The 25387-nt window shown below is 54.3% G+C and overlaps 10 protein-coding genes across 10 annotated transcripts; 5 read left to right on the top strand and 5 right to left on the bottom strand.

The window, feature by feature from the left end:
- The first annotated feature begins 140 nt into the window (after positions 1-140).
- BJX68DRAFT_244635 (uncharacterized protein) lies at positions 141-2506 on the top strand. Its single transcript, XM_071041350.1, has one exon. The coding sequence runs from the start codon at positions 371-373 to the stop codon at positions 1880-1882; it is 1512 nt and encodes a 503-aa protein (XP_070895222.1). The 5' UTR covers positions 141-370; the 3' UTR covers positions 1883-2506.
- Positions 2507-2563: 57 nt separating this feature from the next.
- Positions 2564-4752, bottom strand: BJX68DRAFT_244634 (uncharacterized protein). The gene has a single exon (XM_071041349.1). The coding sequence runs from the start codon at positions 4664-4666 to the stop codon at positions 2888-2890; it is 1779 nt and encodes a 592-aa protein (XP_070895221.1). The 5' UTR covers positions 4667-4752; the 3' UTR covers positions 2564-2887.
- A 2802-nt stretch (positions 4753-7554) lies between these two features.
- On the bottom strand, positions 7555-8409 carry BJX68DRAFT_244632 (uncharacterized protein). The gene has a single exon (XM_071041348.1). The coding sequence runs from the start codon at positions 8387-8389 to the stop codon at positions 7766-7768; it is 624 nt and encodes a 207-aa protein (XP_070895220.1). The 5' UTR covers positions 8390-8409; the 3' UTR covers positions 7555-7765.
- Positions 8410-9147: 738 nt separating this feature from the next.
- On the bottom strand, positions 9148-9761 carry BJX68DRAFT_244631 (uncharacterized protein; the record flags this gene model as incomplete). Its single annotated transcript, XM_071041347.1, has 2 exons — positions 9282-9761; positions 9148-9226 (listed from the first exon to the last, which is right to left on the bottom strand). Exons 1-2 carry the CDS (start codon positions 9420-9422, stop codon positions 9149-9151), a joined length of 219 nt encoding a protein of 72 aa, XP_070895219.1. The 5' UTR covers positions 9423-9761.
- A 2800-nt stretch (positions 9762-12561) lies between these two features.
- BJX68DRAFT_270586 (uncharacterized protein) lies at positions 12562-15312 on the top strand (the record flags this gene model as incomplete). The annotated part of the gene is made up of 8 exons (XM_071046700.1): positions 12562-12679; positions 12737-12791; positions 12840-12877; positions 12937-13114; positions 13207-13737; positions 13802-14230; positions 14302-14783; positions 14858-15312. The coding sequence occupies 8 exons, from the start codon at positions 12562-12564 to the stop codon at positions 15310-15312; spliced, it is 2286 nt and encodes a 761-aa protein (XP_070895218.1).
- Positions 15313-15342: 30 nt separating this feature from the next.
- On the bottom strand, positions 15343-16897 carry BJX68DRAFT_244630 (MBL fold metallo-hydrolase). The gene is made up of 2 exons (XM_071041346.1): positions 16784-16897; positions 15343-16722 (listed from the first exon to the last, which is right to left on the bottom strand). Exons 1-2 carry the CDS (start codon positions 16843-16845, stop codon positions 15660-15662), a joined length of 1125 nt encoding a protein of 374 aa, XP_070895217.1. The 5' UTR covers positions 16846-16897; the 3' UTR covers positions 15343-15659.
- A 411-nt stretch (positions 16898-17308) lies between these two features.
- On the top strand, positions 17309-19336 carry BJX68DRAFT_166669 (uncharacterized protein). The gene has a single exon (XM_071036970.1). It carries the CDS (start codon positions 17377-17379, stop codon positions 19117-19119), a length of 1743 nt encoding a protein of 580 aa, XP_070895216.1. The 5' UTR covers positions 17309-17376; the 3' UTR covers positions 19120-19336.
- Positions 19337-20439, top strand: BJX68DRAFT_166670 (NAD(P)-dependent oxidoreductase). The gene has a single exon (XM_071036971.1). It carries the CDS (start codon positions 19553-19555, stop codon positions 20414-20416), a length of 864 nt encoding a protein of 287 aa, XP_070895215.1. The 5' UTR covers positions 19337-19552; the 3' UTR covers positions 20417-20439.
- An 18-nt stretch (positions 20440-20457) lies between these two features.
- BJX68DRAFT_257718 (major facilitator superfamily domain-containing protein) lies at positions 20458-22057 on the bottom strand (the record flags this gene model as incomplete). Its single annotated transcript, XM_071043392.1, has 4 exons — positions 20458-20516; positions 20637-21002; positions 21064-21154; positions 21206-22057. The coding sequence occupies 4 exons, from the start codon at positions 22055-22057 to the stop codon at positions 20458-20460; spliced, it is 1368 nt and encodes a 455-aa protein (XP_070895214.1).
- An 877-nt stretch (positions 22058-22934) lies between these two features.
- On the top strand, positions 22935-24591 carry BJX68DRAFT_166666 (uncharacterized protein). Its single transcript, XM_071036969.1, has 3 exons — positions 22935-23554; positions 23621-24050; positions 24109-24591. Exons 1-3 carry the CDS (start codon positions 23162-23164, stop codon positions 24414-24416), a joined length of 1131 nt encoding a protein of 376 aa, XP_070895213.1. The 5' UTR covers positions 22935-23161; the 3' UTR covers positions 24417-24591.
- Positions 24592-25387: the final 796 nt, after the last annotated feature.

The raw sequence follows: 25387 nt of genomic DNA, 5'->3' as shown, positions 1-25387 counted from the left end.
ACCTCTCTCACTCCATTTCGCCGGGCGAATGCCGAGCCGCATTGGAAACGGGCGACGGGCCGAGTCACCTCGACCGATTTGGGCAACCCGCACAATCAACGACTGAACACTGCCACCCACCCGTCCTACGGTTACGCTGAGGACGGTGCCTGTCCTCGCCGCGACGCCGCGTCTGATCGGGCGGAAGGGCATCCGGCTAATTTTCCCTTCCCTGCGCTGCCGTGCGCTGCGGTGCGGTGGGTTGTCGCTGCCTCGATTCCGAGACATGGCGTGCATTATAACTCGCGTGGTCCCGAGTCGTCTGTCTTTTTGCGACTTGACCTGACTTGACCCGCACCTCCAAGTTCGTGGATCGATTCGACTTGCAAACATGGGCTCAATAGAAGGCACCGACTTCTCCTGGACACAAACATCCCCAGGCCGGTGGGAGCGCGACATCGACGAAACAGAGCAATTCTACACCTCGATTTCAAAAACATACTCTGGGAGTGGACGGTGCTGTTTCGCGATCACGGGGTATATTTCGATTTCCGCGGCTGGCAAGGAATCCGACGTCGAGACGGCGTTGAAAAAGGCATGGCTGCGCTTGCGACACGATCATCCAACCCTCGCCTCGCGCGTTGAATACAACGAGACGTTCCAGCGGTGTAAGAAAGTGTACGAGATGGCGGCTAGCGAAGGCGAGCAGGGCGGCTGGATCGACGAGACGTTTCGCGTGGTGCGGAGTAAAATGTCTGGACTGCAGTGGTGCAATTCCGATCCTCCCGTCCCGAGACTCCCCACGATCTTCATGATCAAGCGCTCCAGTCGAACAAGCGGGATTGTGTCTGCAGATCTCGTCCTCCGTGCGAGGCACGACATCATCGATGGGACGGGGACGCTCATGCTACTCAACAACCTCATGTCGCACGCCGCGCAAGCCCTCTCGCAAGGCGACGCATACCCGCTCCCCGTCTTTGGGGATGAGTGGACGCGCCTGAGCCCGCCTTTGCGCATCGCAGCGGGGATCCCGCCGGTCCTGAACCAGAAGCAGCAGGCCCGTCTTGACAAGACCGTTGCGTGGAACGCAGCCCTGAAGAACGGCGTCGAGGTCGCGGGGATCCCCTGTGGTCGGGGGCCGACGAAGCCCGGGCGCCATCAGCGCGTTGCCATCACATTGTCAACAGAGTCGACGCATCGTCTTCTCAAAGCTTGTAAAGCGCTCGGATTGAGCGTGACACACGCATACCACACAGCAATCGGTATCGTCCTGCGCGATCTCCAGAAACGACAGGTTCGCTCGCGGACGATCCGGTACATCAACTACACCCTCCTCGACGAGCGCCCACAGTGCGAGGAGCCATACAATACACCCGCGCACCCGGTCTCGGTCTACAACTCGGTCTCCGGCGAGTGTCTCGCCGTCGATCTGACCGTTCCCGCAGCCTCAATCGGCGTATCCAATCAACTACTCGACTACAGTGTCCCGCGACGGAGAGAGTACATGCGCGTCGCAAGCGCCGTCCGCCGCTTCGACCTCGCAAACCGAAACGACAAGACGCGCATCCAGATGGTCCCCGCGTACTGGGACATGATTACGCCGCAGTACCCGTCCGACAACACGACGCCGCCCGTGCCGATGCCGTACCAAAAGGCATCAGTCAGTGTGTCGGACATGGGGACGATCGAGGATATCGTGCGCCCGACGCATGGCGCGTTCGAGATTGACAACCCGTGGGTTACGCGCGAGCATCTTGTGACGGGGCTAGGATTGTATTTGGGGATTTGGAAGGGGCGGTTGACGCTGAGTGCGACGTACAATGATGCGTGGCATTCACGGAATGAGGCACTGGTGTTTTTGGATCGGTGTAATGTTGTGGCTATTCAGGCGCTTGGGGCGTAGCCTGAGCTTGGTCTTTGCGCTGCAAACTGGCGTTTGTTTGTTTGGCGATGATAGACTGTATCAATTGAGTATCTTGCAAGCTTGTCTCGCATTCGTAGCAGTCATCTTAGCTGCTCATTCAACACTAGCAAGGATGGCGACGGTCTGATCCATATCAGTATCTCCCTTAGTCCGAGCTCGCTGTTTCGGCCCCTCCGCTCCCTTTGTAGCAAGAGCACTGTGAGACAACTGAGGGAGTTGGTCGTCCGCGGCACGTCTCTTGCAAGTTAAGGACGGGACAAGGATGTTGAACCCTGTATGGTATCGGGGGTACCGGATGCAGCAAACACTCGAGCGGGTGACGTTCCCGAGGTCCTTTCTCGAATTGGCCGGAGTGGTTGATCGACGGTCCCTACCTGGTTTAAAAATAGCTGATGGGAATATGACAGGTACGGGAAGTATGCTAGTAGTAAGGATCCGTGCGTCCTCAGCTGGACACGGAGCGAACGTTGGCTTGAAGAGCTGCTATCTGCACTGGGCGTCCCGTCAAAGGTGCCGGGGGGGTTGCGTATCATTAGACCATTATGCGGACACTTGCACCCTTGACTTTAGGGCCAGTGACCTGAGTGCGCCGCGGGCAGCGAGGGAGTACCAGTCAGAAGGAGAATGTACAGGTACAGGTGGTGCTAGGTAGCATTTGACACCAGGCAGGATTAATCTTGTCACGGTATCAGACAGTCAATTTATGCTCTTTCCATATTGTGTACACAGCATGTGTTTAAGGAAGGAACGACCGCCCCTTGGATTCTCCGTCACGGGTCGCACCTTTCTATTTCATTTTAAAGGGCACACCTTGGTCCGACACGTTTGCCCTGCTATCTTGAACAAGGGTCGCGTCTGCGTCCGCGGAGCCCTGTCCGTAATTGTCCCTCCTGCGACGGGAGGAGCTCGAGCACGTCGCGGACAATGGACCGAGGCCAAGCAGAGACAAGGCACATGGTTCAACTCCCCAAAACCACACACACGTCAAACCTCGTACCTCTTACTATGCACCTTAAACCCGTCAATCCAAACCCTCAGCTTGCCACCCCCCTCACACCCCCAAACCCATGCCTCGTACACCAGCTCAACATTTTCATCTGAGACCTCGTCGTCAATCATCCGCGCCGCGTCTGCCCGCAAGCGCGCCATGGGGATCTCGTCTTCTATCGGCACCGTGTCGATCGGCTCGGTGAACTCGTCTGGGCCTTCGCTGTGGTAGTACTGCCAGTATACGTATGCCATTTCCTCGGCAAAGTCCCCGGCTGCGTCGTCGTAGAAGGGGGCGTCGGCATGGCGGGAGAGCATTTCTTCTGTGCTGGGGAAGAAATCTGGGTCTGATTCTGAGGATGAGTCGGAGTTGAAGTCTATGTCCAGGAAGCAGGTTCCGTGTTCATCTTCGGCTTCGTCTTCTGCATCCGAGTTAGAGCTCGAGTCCGAGTCGACGCGGTATCCGAGTTCCCTATCAAAATTCGAGTACAGTACATCCCGAGGAGGACAACTGGTATCCCTCGCCAACAGCGCAGCAAAAATCTCCGTCTTGCCAACACCCTCCGGCCTCAGAAAACGACACCTAGCTAGGTGCAGTGTCTCCAGACGGTTCCCAAAGCACCAGGGCATGAGAACATTCTCCCAATCGCCCCTGCCTACATCAAAATTCTGCAACACGAGTCTCTTCAGTCTCAGCGGCGGCAGAAGGTTGTTCAGATCAAGCCAGCCCTGACGGTACAGGACCACCTCCAGGACCTCGAGGCTCGTGGCGCCGGCGAACGCGCGCGCTATCGATTCCCTGCAGCCAGCGGTGTCATCCAGACCGAGTCGCAGTCGGCGGAGGGAGCGGAACATGTCGAAGAACCATATGGAGGCCAGCGGGATAGTTGGGAATCCGAGGATAAGAAGGTTGAGGCCTCGGAACCACGAAGTAGATACGTTGCGATGCCTCGCGCGCAGGAATGGGAGGTCGATGACGAAGGAGGTTAGCCGGATCTTCAGCGCACGGAGAGCAGCGAGCATCAAAATCGGCGCGCGATGAGTATACGTCGCGAGTTCCGCAAAGTCAACGCGCTCTGCAGTTGGTAGACCCGCCGCCATCTCCTCGAGACTCGTCAAGACATCATCGTCTGGTATCTGGCGTGGATACCCAAGTGGGATGTTGTGATGCTTGAGGACATAGTCGATCCCGCGCTCCTCCCACGCCCGCATCGCAGGCGACGAATACTGCGTCACTCCATCCACCAACGCAAGCTCCGTCCTGAAATCGAACCGCGGATGCGAAGCGGTATTGGGACTATGCGACCGCGGGATCCAGTGCGACATGAGCACGGTAAATGTTACACCCTGTAATCTCGGGAAGCAAGGGAGCGCTTCGACGAGGAGCTCAAAGTCTTTCCCCTGGGTGAGCGCATCCGTGAATCCGGCGACGATATATTCAGATGCCTGCTGCTGATAGTAGGTTTCGTAATAATATGACTCGCGGTGCGGATACATGTTAGGGTGCATGGAGGTATCCCAGACCAACTCACGGACACAGCGCGACAAGCGCGGGTGGCGCGCAATCTCCCTTAGAGCCTCAAGATCATGTCGAAACGCCGAGATATACACCCGGCGAAAGAGGGGTGATACACTGGATGTAACGACCTCGTCTGCGGCTTTGCACGCCAAGCGCAGGTTCTTGAGGTCGGAGCGGGGTAAACAGCCCAGAACAACCTCGACGCATTCGTGGATCGCCATTATGGCCAGAAACGGAGGTTGAGTCTGTACCTCCATGGCGTCTTCGGGCTCCAACTTCAGGCTGCGGCTGCCCGCGCGATGTGGAGCCGGCAAGAAGGAAATAATGGCTACGCAGGGGGAGGGATAGATAGATGACCGTGTGACGCTGTCGCGGCGCAAACTCACGAGGGGCCAAGATCTCGGTTAATTTAGCTGGACATGGTCTTCTTGGACCTCAATTCCCAAGTCATTACTGCAAGTCTCTCATCCCCATATCTTCTTTCGTCCGGAATCGCTGCAATTATCTCGACAATATTATCTAACCCGATTTTCCATCCCAATCGCAACCAAAGCCTACCTAGTCCCTGCCCTACTCTAGCACAACAACAACACGCTGAGAGCGAACGGTATAGAGGGCATACTGATAAAAGTAAAATTTTCTTGGATATGTGAAACCGAGTCAAGAATCAAGAGGCTCTGTTCGGCAAAAGCTTGATAAATCTATCCCGGATATGATTTGACCCGCACAGCCATTGAGCCTGAACTGAGCTTGTATTGCTTTCAGGGATAGTTAGTTGACTTTCGGTAGGCCATCTGCCTAGTTTTCAACGGGTATAGCACGGTGTGGCGATACAACCATTAAATGTAATCACTTCTAACTTCCTTTCTTCTCGTTCAGAATCACGGCCGCGGTGCGGCTTCTCTTTATTTCTAGCTGCACAGAGCAATAACCTGGTGACGTCTAGACGTCGCGAGCATCCTGCCCAGGTTCCCGGCGCGCTGAGTTGGGAGGCAAGACACAGCCTCAGGTCGCATAAAGATATATTATAGAACACAGATTCATGGAGGTCGAAAATGAGAATGGCAACATAGGGCCCAAGAACAAAATCCAGCGATTTTATTCGACAAGTAATCGTTTTCCCCCAGATTCGGAAGCAAATAGATTAGTCATTTCGATTGTGCCTATTAACGTAATTCCCGGGTCGTCCGATCATCCCGGGTCATCCAATCACCCATCAAAAATATAGATACTTGTCGAACTTGAAGCTATTCCCAACAACGCAATTCTTAATATTTTTAATTAAACTAAGTTTGACGGTGATTAGGACACCTAGTTTAAATATGGCCCTATATACCACATTCACTACACCTTGGTAGCGCACGTTTTCAGGCTCTAGAAGTGAGTGGAGTAGAACTACTAGGACCCCCTTCATCCATATTTAGTTACTTATTTCTCAACGTAATTAGGTCCCTTGCCTCTTGCACTTGTAGACCAGCTATAGGACTCATTTGCCGTTTAGATCGACCTTTTTTTTGCTGTTGAATCTGGCTTTCTGCGCGGAGATCATTCAATTCCTTAAGGGTCATCGCGGTGTTGTATATTACCATCTCACAGCCCTTTATAAGCTTATCTAGCGCTTACTTAGAAGGACTAAAAGAGGCCTAGTAGCCCCTAGTAAGTATCTTCTTAACTAATAAAGCTTTTTTATACAGTTAACGAACTATATAAGGCGTGGCAAGCGTAGAAGAGCTTATTAAAGCCCCCCCTCTGCTTCCTGGGGGGGTAGGCGTATGAACCGTGTAATTCAACTTATCAAGCACCTAGCTAGGATCATAAGGTTATATTCTAGCTATATAGAAGCCGCTTTAAATATTCTCTATAGAGAAGACCTATTAGCAAGCCATAGGATAGGCCTTTAAGAAGTTAAGCTTATTAATATAGTTATATCCTAACTATATCTTTGCCTTAATAAGGCCCCTATAAGCGCGCTTTAATAGGCCAAAATAACCAATATCTAGTAGTTATAAGAGGTGAGATAAATAAGGAGGCATGTAGATACATATAATATTATTATCCTTATATATCTTATTAAATTCAGGCGTGAGGTGACTCCTGTGGCCGTCTAGAACTAGTAATCAAGACCCCCCCTTAGTCCGCGCAGTTGTTGCAGGAATAAAGCACTTCTCTAGCCACCGGAGGCCTATCTGGTCTGTTGTCCATCCATTTGCGCTTACTTCGATCCTCCAGTCGCGTGGTAAATCGAGTTCTTCGAACCATCCCTGTATATGGACCTTTCCTTTAAAGATAATATATATTAGAACACTAAATCCTATAGAGCTAATATATTTAAATATAGTAACCTATTCGCGCTAATCTAGTTAAATAAGATAAGGCCTTCCTAATATATTTAACCATGTAACTACTTTAGTAGTTATAATAAGGCCTATAACAAAGCCAGTCTTATTAAAGTTATAGATATCTTCAGCCTGAATACCATGCTTGTCTTGAACCTCTTTTAAGCGCTTGAACTAATTATTAATAACCTTAGGATCTTTATAAAGAGCACGTGAATAGTTATATTATTAAGTAAATCAAGATTTAATGCTATTATAGTACTTAATAAACTCAGTGACCTAGTTCTTCCTAATTAGCTTAGGGGGCGTTAGTGAATCCTATTAGAGGATTATATTAGCCATTTACTATATATGTAATGGCCTGGGAGCGACTCCACGCGTATCCCTAGATATAATCTATTATATCAAGGTCTCTTCCTAAGTCTTAGATAGCCTAAGGTTATGGTTCCGAAGTTCTCCTTAAAATAAGTGTCCACTTAGTCGATCTAAAAGTATTATATAGGGCATATTAAAAGTTTCTACTACTTAATAAATACTTAGAATTTTATAGTTCTTTAGGGCTTTAATTACAAGTTAGATTCTACCCTCTTGTTCCACCAAGTTTTGACGTGATTAACGCGATTTTAGTGGCATGGTGGTTGCTTGAATAATTACGCGTTGAACGCGCGATGATTTTTTGGTGGGTGATCGGATGACCCGGGATGATCGGACGACCCGGGAATTACGTTAACTATTGGTAAACGAATCATTTTCACTTCTATGGAATGACAAGCAAGCTGTACTAAGATATTAAGTTCGCGGCTCGCATGCGTATGCGTGTATATAGAATCGAATCCAAGAATCCTTCAACGCTTCCTCCGTCTCTCAACTTTCATTTCCCTCATCTCATCTCATTCCTCCGTCAACGTGGCGCATCAAAATAACAGTATCAATTCTCCGTATAGCAGTCTCGTGCTCATGTCTAGAGCATGAATGCGAGCAAAACAGGTATGAGTCCGTAGTGCAGCGGCGCGATCCGGGTTAGCGACGACGCTGCGCCGGTGAATTCGGGCTGCGACGGGCCGGAAGTCGACGAATCATTGGAGTCGAAGCCGGAGCCAGATCCGGTTCCTGAAGAGGTTGTGCTAGTAGGGCTTCCTGTGGGCTCGGTGGAGTCATCGTCCCCAGATGAAGACGTCGTCGAGGAGTCTGAGTCTGAGCCTGAGGTACCCGTAGGCGATGCAGAATCCGTCGACGTTTCGGACTCGTCATCATCACCGCCAGAGGTCGTCGAAGGTGATTCCGTCTCTGTTTCGGACGCGCTATCTGTCTCTGTGCGTGTTGTTGTAGTCGAGGCCGAGTCGTCATCATCGATTGATGTCGGAGAAGATGTCGAGGTAGACGTCGCGGTAACCGTCGTTGAGGAACCCGTCGGCTCATCGCCACCCGCCAACGTAGTCGTCGTCGCCGTAGCCGAGCTTTGACTAGAACTAGTGGACTGACCCGCTGAAGTCCTCGTCGTCGGCCTCGTCCCAGTCGCAGTCCCCGTTGAACTCCGCGTAGTGATCGGCTGCGCAGTGGGCCCCTCATGATGCCGCCCCTGACAGAATCCCAAAAACTGCTGAAATTCCGGAACGACGCCTTCCTCAAAGGTAAGGTTATCATCCTTGCCCCATCGATCGCAGCACGAGCGACATTGGTTGAGCAGATTCATAAACGGCGAGGGCCCGTCGCAGAGCGAGTTTGTTTTGCCGACGTGTTGGGCTTCGAGCGCTGCGCTGTTGCATTCGTCGTAGCACACGCCGGGGATGGTTTCATCGGTAAGGGGGTCTTGCTGGCGCGGGAGGAGGGGTCGTCTGCCGGTGCCCTTTATATCCGTGATTGAATAGTCCAGCAGCGCCTTCTTGTAATGCACCGTCCTCGCGCGCTCGCCCTCGGGAAGTCTGAAGATCGAATAATTCAACCCGAAAATCTCCGGGTCGAGATTGAAGTAATACTTCGAGACATTATACGTGGAAACCTCATCCGAGACGACGGGCTCGCCCCAGTACTGGTCCTCGATGTAGGGAGGGGATTCGATGCACTCGTCGGGGCTGCAGACGTAGCTTTCTGCAGGCAGCCCGGCTTCGAGGTTGCACCCGCCGATCACGTCGAGGTGTTTCGGGCGGCAGAGGTGGGCGGGTGGGCAGCCCCAGGTGTAGTCTGTGGGCAAGGGGGCGGGAGGGGTGTAGGTTGGGTTTACGGTTAGGGTTGGGCAGATGGAGAGGGTTTCTGTGGCTATATCCATGATCAGTTAGTATAATGGTATCAGGATGGATGGATTTGGGATGGGTGTACCTGTTCCAGTGACGGTGACCGTTTCTCCGGCGAGCGTTGTTGGGGGGATGATTAGGGTTTCCCCTGGTAGTGTTGTTGGAGGGATAATTACGGTTTCGCCTGGTAGTGTAGTCGCAGGAAGGGTTGTGACTTCTGTCCGGGTGATGATCGAAGTCGTGCCGGGGCCTGTCATGTCCATCATCAGCATGGCCTAGCAGAGAGAATGCGAGTCAATACGTACCAACAACCGTCGTCGTAACAATCTCAGTAACAAGCACAGTCTCCACCAAAGTCGGCCCCGTGACGGTCGTCGTTTGAACAATCGTAGGCCCCGGCTCCGTGGTAATAGGTCCAGGGACCTCGAGAGTAATCGTGCTTCCATCTCCAGTGACCGTCGCCGTGACGGTCGTTCTGGGGCCAGAGACGGTTTCGGTGATTGTAGTTCCACCCGAGGTCACTGTTTCCGTGACTGTACTTCCACCCTCAGTGATGGTCTCGGTAACTGTCGTCTCCAAGCCGGGGTTCGTCACTGTACTTCCATCCTGAGTGACCGTCTCCGTCTCGGTAACAGTCGTGTTCAGCCCAGGAACAATAATAGTCTCCGGCTCGCCCGTAACAGTCGTCGTCGTCGTCTCGACAATCGTACTCGGCGGCAGAGTCGTCGTCTGCGTCTCAGTCTCCGTCACAGTGACGTTGGCAGTAACAGTGACAGGCTCCGGCCCAGGCTGCTCGCCGCAGTACGTCGCGGTAGCCGTAACCGTTGGGCCGGGGACCGGGATCTCCTGTGAATTCGTAATTGTCACCGGTGGCCCAGGTTCAGGCTGCGCGGTTACAGTGACGGTCTCTGTTTGGCCTGGGCCCGGTGGACCGGTTACTGTGTCGGTGACGGTGACTGTCTGAGTCTCGCCAGCTGGCGGCGGGATTGCATTGCAGGTCCCCGTACTGGTGATTGTGACTGTGGTTGTCGGTGTGGTTACCGGCAGAGAGTTAGTGGCGTACCCGGTACTAGAAGTGGTTGTCGTGGTCGTCGTAGATGTGGTCGGGTCCTCGGTGGTCGTTGTAGTAGTTGTGGTTGTGGTTGGGTTCTCGGTAGTTGTCGTCGAGGTACTAGTAGTAGTACTACTCGTAGTAGTCGTAGTAGTCGTAGTAGTCGTCGTAGATGTGGTCGGGTCCTCAGTAGTCGTCGTGGAAGTGCTCGTACTAGTAGTAGTTGTGGTCGTGGAATCGGTGATTGGAGGAGGTGGAGTTGTAGTAGTTGTAGTCGTAGTAGTAGTGGGGTCCTCAGTGGTTGTTGTACTAGTAGTCGTGGTCGTCGTCGTCGTCGTCGTCGTCGTAGTCGAATCAGTAGTCGGCTCCTGCGTTGTCGTCGTAATACTAGTAGTAGTGGAAGTGGTGGTACTTGTACTTGTACTCGTATCCGTCACCGGTGGCGGAGCCGGCGGGTTTTCTGAGTACGTCGGATCCTACCATACTCCAGTCAGCGCTGCACTGTATCTGATATGGATTCAACCCAATTGAGCCGAGTGGAGGTGACTTACCTCAGTACACCCACACCCCGTCACTGTAATCGTCGAGTCGATCGTCGTAGTCACCTGCGCGGACGCGGAGAGCAAGAGCGTCGAGGCCGCCGCGAGGAGCAGGGACGGGCCGTAGCGGATGCGCATGGCTGCGACAGGTGAAGCCTTGAGGCTTTGTGCGTTGGTTCAGTCGGGTCCAGTCAGGTCAAGAGCAATGGCGGTCTGTTAGGACTCGATGCGCGACTTGACTTGCAAGGACAATCCAGCACAATCCGTCATGCACTCATTCGAGAGATGAGATGCAGGATGAAGAAAGAAAGGAAATCCCGACAGGAGCTGCGCGTAAGATGAGGATGGACGATGAGCGAGAGGGGGGGAGAATCGAATCGCCTGAAGGAACGAACGACGCAACGAAGAAACAAACGAAGCGAAGGCCAATTCAAGGGAAAAAAGAAACAAAAAAGGAAAACAACAGTTTGGTTCGGTTCAGGTCCACCGGGGCACGAGGCGAGACGGCCACAAACAGGGACAAGACAGTGGATGACAGACTACAGGCTAATAGTTTAATGGTTGGATGATTACAAGGTTGCAGTAGCAGCAGAGAGAACAAAGAAATCGCAATCGACCTCGGCCTCGAGAAGAATTGGAAAATGGTCCATCGTCTCCGTCTTTGTCAGAGCGGGTGCGGATTCGGGAGGGAAGTCTTTATACACCGAAACGGAATCGAATCGAGTGTGACTCGACTGCGCACTGCACTCACTGCCACTGCCACTGCGCTGTGAGAGGGTCCTGCAAGAGCCTCCCTCTAGTGGGGCCAGTAGGAACGGAGCTGTGGGCAAGGGACCGGACGACAGGCAGGCAGCGAATGCTCCGCTGCGGCTGCGGAGAAAATGGAGAAACAGCAGGGGAGGGAAGTAGGGTTGGTTACGTACGTACGCACGTAGGCAGGTAGCGTTGCGGTGGCAGCGGCTCAATCGCCTACTGGGACTGAGCAGCCTTACCTGGACCAAGACGACAATCCCGTGTCCACGGCTCGCGCGGAGAATCGTGCAAGTGGGCGTATGCATTGGCAGGCGGTCAGATCTGCAAGGACAAGGCTGGTCGACTATTGGAGGCTAGTCGGCTGACCTGCTTACGGCTGAGCTGTGAGTTGTGCGCAAGGGTTGCAGCTGATGCAGGGATGCGAAGAGGTAATACGAGAGTCGACTGGCGAGAGAGCGTTCCATCCGTGGGAAGAGATTGAACTCATTCGGATGAGTCTATTTGATCGAAAAATAAGACAGAGAGTTTGTCAAGCAGAGCCCCGTCTGCCCCTCGTCAGCCTAAATCCTGCCATAGCCTCTGGTGCGGTGCCCAGCCACTTACGCTGCAGGCCTGTGCTTGGGCCCATGCACATCCCCAAACCTTGCGATAGCAGTGCATCCGGACCGAACAACCCAGGCCCTTTGTGTGGCCCAGCGACATTCCTCCTCCTCACTAGGCTGCCAGCGCCGCTCTTGGTCAAGAGTGTTGTCGTAAACTGACAGCGGGGCGTGTGCTTATCCACGACCGAAGAAAGAAGCAACCTGCGCCCAGCCCGAGGGGGAAACTAATGAATAGATTAAAGAGGACAGACGGAAGGGAAGGGATAATTATTATGGGATGGACGCAATTCATTATTTCCTCGGCAGTGCAACAAATACGTACCGTACTACATGAAGGACAGAATCGGTAAGACCAAGTCGGCTTGTCTGTCTGACATTTGCCCTGCACACTCGCCCGTGAGTTGTCAGCGTATATTAGCCCGCCGGGAACATCTCGCTTTCTTTGTCTGTTTTGCTTTTGCTGGTTGCACCATCTGCTCAGCGCGGGGCCCAGGCGAAACAAAGAAAACGCAAAGCGCCGCGCAGCGAAAAGGGGCACGCGGAGAAGAAAGAAAGCAGAAAACAGAGGAACAGAGAGGAGAGAAAATATGTCGAGGTGATGAGCAGCCACGATAGATCTAGCGATATTCTGCAGTAAACCATGCCGCTTGATTCGACGAGATGGCTATTTGCGCTCGCGCTGCTGGTGCGCGAGTCGCGGGCGCAGAGTTGGGAGCATACAATCAATGTTTCCATGTGCAATTGGAGGGAGGCGAGAGGTGAGCTCTGCTCTGCTCTGAAATTTGTCGGTGGTTCGATGAAACTCACCCTGGCAGTGAATACGATTCGCGATACCGTCTACCTGGACGGGGGCGCCCTCTGGTGGCAGATGTAAGTCACTCACTCGGTCTGTTCAAGGGGCGACACTAACCGAGTCAGAGGATACAACGATGGAAGCACCAGTGTAGAAAGCACGAGTATGTACACTCCGAAGCCGAATGGTAATAGCATGAGCGAGTCGCTGACATTTCATCAGACAACGACGAGGGCCTGCTCTACTACCTCTACCTCAACCAAACCTTCAACACCGCAACCACAAACCTCACTGCATTATTCGGCTCCATACCCAAGGCGGGCGGCATCGCAAATAACCTGGCGCCGACATACCACGATGGAGTCATGTTTGCAAACGATAACAAATTCTGGCTATACGGGTACCGTCCCCATCCCCAGCACTCCTCGATTGTCCCATTCCACTAATCACCTGCGTACTCCATTCCTCGTGTGTCTTCTAACTCATCTACAGCGGCCTCCTCTCCCCAACAGCAAGCCAATCCGAACCATCCCCCGACCAGATCCTCGCCTACGAACTCTACCAATACGGCCCACACCTCACAATGTGGGAACCGCAATTCATAAACGAAGACCTCGACAACGACATCACCCGCTACATCACCGCCGGCGCGGGCGTCTCTTCACCCTCCGAAAATCTCGGCTTCTACATCAGCGGGCTGCGCGCACCGGACTGGGGTCCCATCTACGAGAACGGCTCGGCAACCAACCTGTCGCAGCATATGATCCAGGTGGATATGTCCGAGATGCGCAATCCGGTGTTTACGAATGTCTCCCTGCCGGAGTTTGTTCCGCCGCGTGCGAACGGAGAGGCGGTTTGGGTTCCGGTTGGTGATAAAGGGGTTGTTGTGCTGATTGGGGGGGTGAGGCACCTTGAGGCTCTTTATGCGGGCGGGCTGAGTGACGAGGATGAGGCGGAGAGTGCGCGGGTTAGTCCTGGGTACATGAGCACGGTTGCTGTTTATGATGTTGCCGGGGAGCGGTGGTAAGACACCCATCATCCCTATACTTGACCTCCAGAGGGTCGTCCATGTACTGATCGGATGTAGGTACCTCCAAAACACAACCGGCGACATCCCCCCAGCACTAACGCAATTCTGCTCCGTCTACGCCTCCACCTCCAATGAGGACACACCCACGCCCACGACCTCGCACAACATCTACATCTACGGCGGCTACGACGGGCTCCGACCCACCAACACCCCCAGCGACTCCGTCTACGTGTTGTCGCTCCCCTCCTTCGAATGGGTCCACCTGTACGACGGCGACGGACCCGGACGACACGGGCACAAGTGCGTCAAGCCGTATCCGGATCAGATGCTTGTGCTCGGTGGGGAAGTGACGGATCCGATGACTTGTGTTGATGGGATGGTGAGGGTGTTTAATCTGAATACCGGGCGGTTTCAGGATAGCTATAATCCCGAAGTTTGGCAGGAGTATGTGGTGCCCGAGTTGGTTGCCTCGAGGATCCGTGGAGAGTGAGTGATCCATCCAAACTAGACTAGACCCTGCCCTTTTTATGTCTTGACCATACTGATTCTGTCTACAGGACATCCCCCTCCTCATGGACAAACTCCTCCCTCGAAGCCGTCTTCTCCCGCTCATACACTTCCCCAATCTCAACCTGGTACCCCTACAACGCCACAAACATAACAACAACCACGGTCCCAACCCCGGACTCCGGCGGATCAAGCTTCCCCTCCTGGGCCGGCGCCGTCATCGGCGTCGTCGTCGGCGTCCTCGCCCTCGTCGGCGCATTCGCCTTTTGGTTCCTCCGGCGCCGCAGAAAGCTCCGCGCTGGGGGGCGACGACATAGTGAAGCATCCCGTGGATCACGGGTGATGCAGTGGGTGCATGCTGGCGCGTTTTCGCCGCCCAAGGATGCGAACGATGGGGAGGAGACGACGACGGTCTCTGGTGGGTGTACGAATGACGAGACGGTTGCGCCGAGTGTTACGACTGGCACCGGGGCCGTGTCGGGGACCACGGCGACGGCGGAGGCGGGGAGCGAGCCTGTTTACGAGATGCAGGGTATGGCATCACCCACCCAGTTTCTCTTGCCTTATACTGCGCTGTGCGTGATACTAATGGAAATGGCTCTCTAGGGACGAGCAGAGGCTACGCCGTCGAACTCCCAACATCCTACAACGACCACCCCCTCGCATCATACCCGGCGTCAGCATCGAGCCCCGCGGCAACAACAAGTCCAGCAACAACCCCCGGGGCCATGGGATACATATCCCCCGTCTCCCCGGAAGTCCCGCAGGAAAAGGAAGCCGACGTCCCAGCATCCGCGACCGCAACACGGCCAGGCCATACGCGCAACGTCTCCAGTCTCTCGAGCATGCAGTCGTATTCGACGCAGCTGGTTGAGGCGGATGGGAGTGTAAGTGGGGTTGGGCGGCCAAGGTACGTTTCGGGGGTTTCGGAGGCGAGTATTAGTTCTGCTGGGACGAGGATTGGGGAAGATAGCAGTGTGATTGGGGGTGCCAGTGGTGTGAGGAGGGAGAATCGTGGCTTGGGGCTGGAGGATATTCCGGATTCTGAGGCCGAGAGGTAGGTAAGCAGCAGGTTGCAGGTGTCAGGGATACAGCATGTAATGTTTTCTTTTGATTTTGTTCTACGACTCGGAGTTTGAATTCGCCGTGGCGTTCGTATAATCGCAACCAATCAGGTTCATGGAATCGCATAAACCTCAAATAGCCCTCTACCTAGTATGCTTAGCCGCAGCGACGAGCAGACGAGCTGAAATAAGCTCTGAGTCTGAACAAGTTAATCCTCCTTGCTGGGTCACAGCCTCCACAAACAGATCGATACGAGACACCCCCAAGCATCCAGCGAACCAAATCTCCGATCGGGCCGGTACCCAAGAGATACAAGATCCTGCACGATCACGCAAGCTTCGTCTCAGACTTTTTTCCGTGCCAACGTGTTCCAAAACCTCCACCGTGTCTTCTGGGCATAGCCTTTTCTCTGCCAATCATTTACGCTCGCGGGATAAAAGTCGACGAGGTCGAGGAGGGCCTGGTCATGCGCAATGACGACCCAGATATTTTCGGCTGCGTCAAAGGCTTGCATCTTGGATATCGACGCGTGGGCCTCGGCTACATCTACCGTGTTTGTCGCCGGCATTTCGAAGAGTGGCGTTGTTGGGTTAGCCAATAGTCTCTCCATTATGGACCCAGGACAAGCAGCGGTGGAAGCCCAGGCCTGGGCCTGGGCCTGGTGCTGAAGATTGGGCTGGATCTGGGACGCCTCGGAAGTATATTCCGCGCCTTCACCTGGGAGAGGCCGCTCCACCGTCGGCCGAAACTGCCCTGCAAAATGACACGTATCGCCGCCCATAAACACGAAGTTGTTTTTCCCAGGATCATGTCTGTCAGCCGCCACGCGGGCAAGGGCAGCAATGTGCCCAAAAGTATGTCCCGGTGCATCGAGGATGTAGAAACTGCCGTCGCCAAAATAGTCGATTGCGTTGAATGGGCCGATCTGTAGCAGCGTTTCTGTTTCGGATTCATCGAATGAGAGCTCGTGCAGGCTGTGATTTTCCCAGTCGGATTCAAAGAGGGTTGAGGTGCGATTACTTGGGTAGGCGGGCGTGTAATGCCTCTTGAAACCCGGCCCAACGATTATCTTCGTCGTCTCCGGGAAAGCACTCATATCCCCAACATGGTCAAAGTGGTGGTGACTCCAGACAACAGCCTCGATGTCTTCAAGGGCCTCGCCATTCTCTTGCAGGATGTCGCTGACATTCTTGGTGACCTCAAGCTTCCACCCTGCACTCTTCAGAAAATGATTCGTGGTGGGCGTGAGATTCCACCAGTCCTTGCGCAGCCCCAGATCGAAGAGGATTTTGCGACCCGACGGGTGCGCGATGAAGAATGAGTACGATGGCGCCGTTAATGTTACTCCGTCGAGGTCGGTGGCGGGGGAGAGGAGGTGCGATGCAGGGACGGTGAGGCGGGCGGTGCTACAGTGGTGCTATTCTTAAATAAATGCTTCAACCGAGGGCTTGAGGGTGGTTTGCTTGCCTGTCTATGATTCCCACGTCGACGGCTGTTGAGCCGGTGGGGAGGGAGAGGCGATCCATCATGTCTCAGTGGTTGTTTTTGGAATATGATGAGTTGTCAAATATTACAGTTTTGTTGTTTGAGTCTTGACTCATTGTTGATCAGCGGAGCTGCAAACCCCGCATTTCAACCCAAATAAAGGGCTCGCGCTAGGACAGTAGTCTATGCTGATTGGGCAGAGCGGTCCACTGCCCCCACGGAACTGGCTGTCCCAGGCGAAGTTCATCAAAAGCAATAACAAGAATGAACCTTCCGCGAAGTGGGAAATGAGCAACAGTGAAAATTCCCTACGGAATACTCGGATCTGAGGCTGCTTCAATGGAGTTTCCCTTCTAACTGCAAGAAAGGGTGCTGCCTATCATACGATCGCCAACCCCGCATTACCCAGATAAAAGTTACTGCGCTAACCCCTCCGCAACCCCTTACTGGCCTGGCCACCCCTCTCGCCACCACATCAGAGTGACATCGTCGTCTTGTACCTGACCTCCAGCATCCCCTGCCATGACAAACCAGCGACTCAGCCCGATCTCCGAGCCTCACCTTCGGAGATAACAATGAAACCCATTCCCGCCAGCACCGAGTACTACGCCCTAGGCCCCTTCACCCGCCCGATAAGCACAACCTCCCCGGACGCACAGACATGGTTCAACCGCGGTCTCGTCTGGGTCTACGCTTTCAACCACGCCGAGGGGGTTTCCTGCTTCCGGCAGGCCATCGCACATGACCCCTCGTGTGCCATGGCATATTGGGGTCTTGCGTATGCCGTTGGTCCGAACTATAATAAACCCTGGGAACGGTTTGATCGGCATGATTTGGAGACTTCGGCGAGGAGGGGGTTTGAGGCGGCGAGGGAGGCCAAGAAGATTGTCAATGCGAATGAGAAGCATCTAATCCCGTGGGAACAGGCGGTTATCGAGGCGATCCAGACGCGCTATGAGAGCCCAGATCCGCCGAGTGACCCCGGTCTCGTGAATCGACGATATGCTGCCGCCATGGCGAGTGTGTATCAGGCCTTTGGCGACGACATCGAGATTGCGGTCCTCTACGCGGATGCGCTGATGAACGTTACCCCCTGGGCGCTCTGGAACCTGTTTACAGGGGAACCGGCGCCGAATGCGCCGACGATGCTGGTCAAATCCGTCCTCGAGGGCGCGCTCGCTCGAGAAGGCGCACACGACCATCCAGGCCTACTGCACTTATACATCCACTACATCGAAATGTCCCCAACGCCCGAACTCGGAATCAAGCTCGCCGACCGCCTGCGCGAGCTCGTGCCCGATGCAGGCCACCTCCACCACATGCCCACCCACCTCGACATCCTCGTCGGCGACTGGAGACGATCCATCACATCAAATCAAAAGGCCACGCTTGCTGATGAAAAGTACCTCAAGAACGTCGGGCCGTATAACCTCTACACCTTCTACAGACTACACAACTACCACTCGCTCATCTACGCGGCCATGTTTGCGGGTCAGTACGCGACGGCGATTGATGCTGTGACCCGGATGGAGGAGTCTGTGCCTGAGTGTGTATTGCGTATGAGATCTCCGCCGCTGGCGGACTGGTTGGAGAATTTTCTGGCGGCGAGGTTGCATGTCCTTATTCGGTTTGGTATGTGGGCGGAGATTATCCAGACTGCCTTGCCGAAAGATCAAGAGTTATACTGCGCCACGACGGCTACAACGCACTATGCCAAGGGTCTCGCCTTCGCAGCGACAGGTCTAGTCTCCATGGCCAAGAAAGAGCGCGAGGCATTCTATCAAGCGCGCTCCCGCGTTGCGCCCTCGCGTCGGGCCTACAACTGCAAAGCGGTTGAGACATTGGCCGTAGCCTCCGCCATGCTCGATGGCGAGATCGCCTACCGCGAAGGAAACTTTGATGCAGCCTGGAAACACCTCCGGCACTCCACCGAACTCGACGATAAACTTCCCTACAGTGAACCCTGGGCGTGGATGCAACCAGCCCGGCACGCGTACGCCGCCCTCCTACTCGAACAGGGCCACGTCGAAGAAGCAGCGCGAGAGTACCGTGCGGACCTCGGCCTCGACACATCACTCATTCGACCGCGCCGACACCCGAAGAATGTCTGGGCGCTGCAGGGGTACCATGAGTGTTTGGTGCGTATGGGAAGAACAGAAGATGCGGCTGTTATTGAGCCTGCGTTGAGACTTGCAATGGCCGTTGCGGATGTACCTATTCGCGCGTCGTGTTTCTGTCGACGGGACACGTCGGGCGTGCCGGAGGTTATTGAGAAGAGTATTTGCAAGGATGGAAAGGGGAAGGGGAGCCGGTTATGATATCCGATGAGGTTCTGCTCTCGAGTGAACCCGCGGACTCCGTGCTGAGACGCCCAGCAGGAGATAAGCGATGGCCAAGCCGGAGATGCTGCACGCTGCTGACACTCTAACTGCTTCAGTTCTGGTGTCTGTCTATTTGGAGCTTGGCCTGTTTGCACGTTGCTGTTATTTGTAACCGCCAAGGCTGAATACGAGGTTATGGCCACTGTTTGGCTTCATCTGCGTCACGGAGGGTGAGGTGGAATCGAAGAGAACATTATTAATATACCAAATGAGTTTGGATGTTCGTGGGAGTGGCATCGTCGTCAGTGGAGTATAAAGGGGCTTCTTGCCCTGTGTTGTAGATATCATCAGCAGCTCAACAATCAAAGCATTGAAGCCCACCACATCCAATCATCCTCTCCCATCTCAACCCAATTCATCTTCACTCACAATGTCCACAATCACCCTCTTCGGCCTCGGCGCAATGGGCAAAGCCCTCGCGGCCAAATACATCGAAAAGGGCTACACCACAACAATCTGGAACCGCACGCCCTCAAAGGCAGCGCCTCTCGTCGAAAAAGGCGCGAAGCTCGCAAACACCGTCGGCGAAGGCCTCGCAGCCGCGGATCTCATCATCCTCTGCCTCCTCGACAATGCCTCCGTCCGCGAGACACTCGGACAGGCAACCGCTGCCCTGAAGGGTAAGACGGTCATCAACCTGACGAACGGCACGCCTTCTCAAGCCCGCGAGACCTCGGAGTGGGTGATCTCCCAAGGAGCAGAGTACATCCACGGCGGGATCATGGCTGTCCCTGATATGATCGGATCTCCGCACGCCGTGCTGCTGTACAGCGGTGAATCGGCGGAGGCCTTCTCGCGCGTCGAGGCGCACCTCATCCATCTAGGGACGAGCAGTTTCCTAGGCACAGACCCTGGCTCCGCATCCCTGCACGACCTCGCGCTGCTCTCGGGAATGTACGGTCTCTTCTCGGGCTTCTTCCACGCGACGGCGCTCGTCAAGTCCCAACCCGGTGCATCGGCCACGGGCTTCATCCAGCTTCTCACCCCCTGGCTGAGCGCAATGACGCACTACCTCGGCGCTCTAGCGAAGCAGATCGACGAGGGTGATTACACGACGCAGGGATCCAATATGGCGATGCAGGTTGCCGGCGTACAGAATATTGTTCGGGCGAGTGAGGAGGCCGGCGTGACGGCTGACTTGATTATGCCGATCCTGGGGAGGATGACGAGGGCTGCGGAGGCGGGGTATGCGGATGCGGATGTTTCGGCCGTTATTGAGTTTATGAAGGAGTAGATGTTGCCCTTGTTTGGTTCTGGGATGTCCTCCTCTTGAGACTATGTCTGCGTGGATTGCACTGAAGTCGTGTCAATTGCTGGTGTCTTGGTATCCAGTTCTATCTGATAGAGTAGGATCACATACTCATCGCCTGCAAATCCTCTAATCCATCAAACCCTCTCCCCATCCCCCTTCTCATTCGTAATGACGCCATCGCCTTCACTCTCAGTAACAACACCCCTCTCCTCCCCCTCCCTCTGGCGCCTCCGATCCCCCCTCCAAACCAGCACCCACGAGCTGAGAATTCCACAAATCGCCAGCACCAAAAAGCACAAACAAATAATATACGAAGTCCGATACGTCGGCCCAAACCTCGAGTTGTACACGTGCGGCCCGGCGATACCACTAAACTGCGCCATGGCATTCGTCAGGCCGATTCCGATACCCGCGGCCACTGTCCCCTCGAGTGCGCGGATCCGTTCAGGCCAGATGACCGGGTATGCGGAGCCGGCGCAGGCCGTTGCGATGATTAGGATTATGTACTTTGCTACGCTGTTGTGGATTGTTATCAACAGGATGTAGCAGAGGATTATTGTGCTTTCGACTAGAGGTTCCTGTTAGTGGATGCCTGCTGGATAGATTGGAGCAAGACAGGGGGGGCGTACTGGCAACAGCGGTAGTCCAGGGCCGGATCCATTTCTTCTGCAAAAAGTGGCCGATGGTGTTGAGGAAGAGGAAGCAGGCGACGTAGGGGGGCTAGACATGTCAGCTCTTATCATCCCAATAGACAGTTGAGGATCAACGCACAATATTCATAAGTTGCGAATTCGCCGTCGTGGTAAACCCCAACTCATAAATAACCGTGGGCAAGGCATAATTCACCCCAAACCCACCAATCCCATGCCCGATCCAGTACACCGAGAACGTGTACACCGTCGGACTCTTCAGCAGGGACTTGACAGCCGCCCAGCTCCAGTTGTGGTCTCGCCCCGAGGGCGCGGCTTTCGAGAGGCGGTTCGAGAGGTACTCTCTCTCCTCTGGCGTGAGCATCTTGGCCGTCTCGGGGTAATCGGGAACGCCGAAGAGCGCGACAAAGGCGAAGAGGATGGCCGGGAGACCCTCGAGGATGAAGAGCCAGCGCCAGCCGGAGAGGCCGCCGAGGCGGTTCATGTGGCTGATTGCGTAGGCGAGGAGGCCAGAGATTGCGGACGAGAGCTGGCCCACGGAGTAGAAGAGTGCGATGCGCCAGGGCATCTCGGAGGGCTTGTACCAAAAGGCCATGTGGTACAAAACAGACGGGTAGAACCCGGCTTCAGCAAGTCCAATCGCGAAGCGGACGCACATCATGCCTTCGAAGTTCTGGACTGCGCCGGAGCACGTCGCGGATACACCCCAGGAGAGGATGAGCAGGAACATCCAGACAGAGGGGCGGAACTTTTTCAGGAGAATCGTATTCGTCGGCTCGAAGAGCATGTAGCTGTAGGAGAAAATCGACTGGCTCCAGGACCACTGTGACGGGGAAAAGCCGAGCTCGGCCTTGATCCCGTTGCCCTCTTCGAGGTTGATGATGGCCGCATTCGCGTAGTTGCTCGAGTCGATGACGCGGAAGATGTAGACGAGCGAGTAGAAGCCCACCAGCCAGATGTCGACCTTGCGCATGGCGCGCTTGTGGAATTCGGGCGAGACATTCGCCCACTTGTCGGCTGGCTCAACGGCATTATCAGGGGATATAGATGAGGGTGCAGATGCAGAAGCAGACAATGAAGGGGAAGTACTCGAAGAAGTGATCTGGGTCTGGCCCTTTTCAGGAACCTGGGATATGGAAGGGGAAGTCATCTCGGCGGCGCCTCGATGGCTGGGGAATTATCCACTACGACATGGTGAGGTTTATATAGAGAGGGCTGCTCTTGTCGCGGCGCTGATACCATGATGGATTGAATCACGACATCTGTTCTCATGAACAAAGTCAGAGGACATCAACTGCATGTACTGAGTATCGGCGTTATCCATGCACGATCGGCAATTAGTGCTGTCGATTTTATCATTTTGCCATGTCTGGGCATCGAAATGGTCCGCGAATCTATAGCATTTTGTGGTAATACACAGGATTGCCACAGGGTTGTGCATGAGTAATGCACGGTAGATCGCGTTATGTAGGGTAAAATACAGCGGACCATTTATCGGAGCGTTTATCTTGCGTTTACTGGTCGGTTGCTCAATATAGGCCGACTGGGGATTGCTCATCGGGTGCAGGGATAGCGACATTGGAGTCGATCTGGCGATGTTGACATCTGAAGCTGTAGCTGTGGCAGTGAGGTAGAGACGAATAGCTCTCTGCTCAATTGCAACATGTAGACCATACAAACTTCAAGCAAGAGTATACACACAAGCAAGCCTCATTCTCTTATTTGATTCCAGCCAAGGTAGTGGCAGTTCTTGTCCCGTCCAGCAGTCTTGTTTGTTCTTGGTGGTTGTATCACGCCATCCCATCCAAGCATGAGCACAAGCCACACCTGCGCAGCGCAACCCCGCTTCCGCAACGTCTCCAAATTCATATCCCACACTATAGGCTCATAGCTAATCCAGACTTGAAATCAATTAACGCGTCAATCGCGGAGCATTTGCACTACTCGCGGGCTCGTGCTATAAAAGCTCCATCCTCGTCAGGGCTGGGCTTACCCCGATGGCAGGCTTGTCTGGGCATTCAAACCATTGACCACGACTCGCTCTACTAAGAAAATCATTTCCTGAATTGCTATCGCCATGGCCCCCGGAGCCATCATCGAGGAGCCCGCCTCTGCCACCCGCTCCATCCCCGTAAAAGCATGGAGCCGCCCCGCGCCCACAACCGAGCCCCTGGAATGGGCACCCCTGCCCCAAATCGACCTCAGCCGCTTCGACGAGCCCGGCGGCAAGGAATCTCTCGCGCGAGATCTCTACGATGCACTAACGCGCGTCGGGTTCTGGGTTGTGACGGGCCACGGGATCGACGATGAGCGCGTCCTGCGGCAGTTTAGCTTTGGCGATGCGTTCTTCAAGCAGCCGCTTGAGGAGAAGAGATTCTTCCCCTGTAATTTTGCCGAGGGCGAGTACTTTGGGTATCGTGAGAATTCGAGGTGGATTGGGGATACGGGGGTCAAGGATAATGTTGAGATGGTGCGTCCCCCCATACATTCGAGATCTAGAATACAGAATTCTGTCAGTGCTAACTGGATGGTATAGCTGAACATCCCCAAAGCAATCCCCGAATGGGACTCGGTCCCGCGCCACAAAATCGTGCAGGAGAACTACGAGGAAATCGCCTCGTTCCACCGGGACCTGTTCGAGAAAGTCGCGCACAAGCTCTTCGTGCTGATGAGCATCATCCTCGAGCTCCCCGAAAACTACCTCAGCGACGCCCACGCGTACGACAATCGCTCGGACGACCACCTGCGCTACATGATCTACAACGTGCGCACGCAGGAAGAGTGGGATAAGGCGCAGGGGTACAGTAAGGGCGGTCACACGGATTTTGGGAGTCTGACGCTGCTGTTTTCGCAGCATGTTGCGGGGCTGCAGATTCGCACGCCGGAGGGCGAGTGGAAGTGGGTGAAGCCCGTCGAGGGGGGGATTACGTGCAATGCGGCGGATACGCTTACTTTCCTGACCAAAGGTGCGTTCACCACAGGGATATATCTCCGTGTAGGTGCAGACATGCTGATACATGACAGGCTTCATAAAATCAACCGTCCACCGCGTCGTCACGCCACCCAAGGACCAAATCAACATCCCCCGTCTGGGCCTCCTATACTTTGCCCGGCCCGGCGACAACACGATCATGAAGCCCGTTCCGTCGCCGCTGCTCGACAGGCTGGGTCTTTTGACGGACGAGGACAAGGATCCGAACGCTGTTGCTCCAACGGGGACAGAGTATGTTCGGGCGCGTGTCAAGGACGTGCACCACAAGACTGTGCTTACGCGCCGCGAGAACACGCAGTTTGAGTTTAAGGGGTTGAAGGTCGAGAATTATTATGCGTAGGTTTCGAGGTCATGAGGTTATGGTTATGGTTATGAATGACGGTTTTTCTGTTCTGTTTTTAATAAGAGATTGTACGAAACCGGCATAAATTGATTCACATATGATACTTACTTTATTCGCATGACTCGTTGGTTTGGGTCCAAAAAGAGCACATTTGATCCAATGAACATTCAGCGCATGAGCATTCCGTATCCTAGAAAGCGCCGTCCGCTATCTGCGCGAATTTCTCCGGCGGGTTAGGGCTAACTCGGCCGTTGTTCAAGGAAGAGGGCGCGTTTAGCCGGCGGCACAGGGCTCGGATCGTTCGGGGTCCACGAGGATGCTGTGGTCCCGCCGTACCTTCCTGCCCCATTCTATATCAAGCCAGGGAGGCGCGAGTCGTTGCTAGGTTACGCCGAGAAGGGGGTCGTTCCTTTCCCTTATACGTGGCGTGTGACAAGCAAGGAAGGCGCGATCACGACGTACTTTCCGACTCTGTTATATAATGAAACAGGAAGGAGTACCTCGTTGCTGGGTAACAATTGGAGAGTCGTGCCTTCCATTTGTAGTTCGTCAGTAACCAAAAAAGGAAGGAGCCACCAATGTCACGGGCCGTTCTTTTCTACTCTGAGGGATATCAAAAAAGGAAGGGGCAGGTCGTTGCTAGGCGACGGCGGGGGAGGGCCGTTCCTTCCTTTTACACTTGGTGAGGGACAAATAAGCAAGGAGCCACCCAGGTAGTTCTTTCCTCGCATTAGTCAACGAAGAAGGGAAGCGCGGCTAAGGCACTTGGTAGAAAGAGCGGACGGATCTACGGGCCTTACCAGCGGTATCTGGCACCTGCGTTCGCGTTCCAGAGATGTATGTTTGATGGTACTGGCGAGACGCCATTCATGCATGATGGTCGCTCAACCTTGAAGCGAACGAAGCTTGAGAGTGTATGGGTTAGTCGAAAGCTCTCTCAAGAGTGAGTCCAGTAGAAGCGATATTAC

The sequence above is a fragment of the Aspergillus pseudodeflectus genome (assembly GCF_044049435.1).
Source record: "Aspergillus pseudodeflectus strain CBS 756.74 chromosome Unknown BJX68scaffold_50, whole genome shotgun sequence".
NCBI classification, from domain to species: domain Eukaryota; kingdom Fungi; phylum Ascomycota; class Eurotiomycetes; order Eurotiales; family Aspergillaceae; genus Aspergillus; species Aspergillus pseudodeflectus.
Note: the sequence above shows the minus strand (reverse complement) of the source record. Positions and strands in the feature narration are given on the sequence as shown.

Coding starts and splice junctions, on each gene's coding strand:
- BJX68DRAFT_244634 (XM_071041349.1), bottom strand. CDS start 4,666: ATGGAGGTACAGACTCAACCTCCGTTTCTGGCCATAATGGCGATCCAC.
- BJX68DRAFT_244632 (XM_071041348.1), bottom strand. CDS start 8,389: ATGATAACCTTACCTTTGAGGAAGGCGTCGTTCCGGAATTTCAGCAGT.
- BJX68DRAFT_244635 (XM_071041350.1), top strand. CDS start 371: ATGGGCTCAATAGAAGGCACCGACTTCTCCTGGACACAAACATCCCCA.
- BJX68DRAFT_244630 (XM_071041346.1), bottom strand. CDS start 16,845: ATGATGGATCGCCTCTCCCTCCCCACCGGCTCAACAGCCGTCGACGTG. Junction 16,723..16,783: donor GACGTGGGAATCATAGACAG/GCAAGCAAACCA, acceptor GCACCACTGTAG/CACCGCCCGCCTCACCGTCC.
- BJX68DRAFT_166670 (XM_071036971.1), top strand. CDS start 19,553: ATGTCCACAATCACCCTCTTCGGCCTCGGCGCAATGGGCAAAGCCCTC.
- BJX68DRAFT_166669 (XM_071036970.1), top strand. CDS start 17,377: ATGAAACCCATTCCCGCCAGCACCGAGTACTACGCCCTAGGCCCCTTC.
- BJX68DRAFT_166666 (XM_071036969.1), top strand. CDS start 23,162: ATGGCCCCCGGAGCCATCATCGAGGAGCCCGCCTCTGCCACCCGCTCC. Junction 23,555..23,620: donor TCAAGGATAATGTTGAGATG/GTGCGTCCCCCC, acceptor TGGATGGTATAG/CTGAACATCCCCAAAGCAAT. Junction 24,051..24,108: donor GCTTACTTTCCTGACCAAAG/GTGCGTTCACCA, acceptor GATACATGACAG/GCTTCATAAAATCAACCGTC.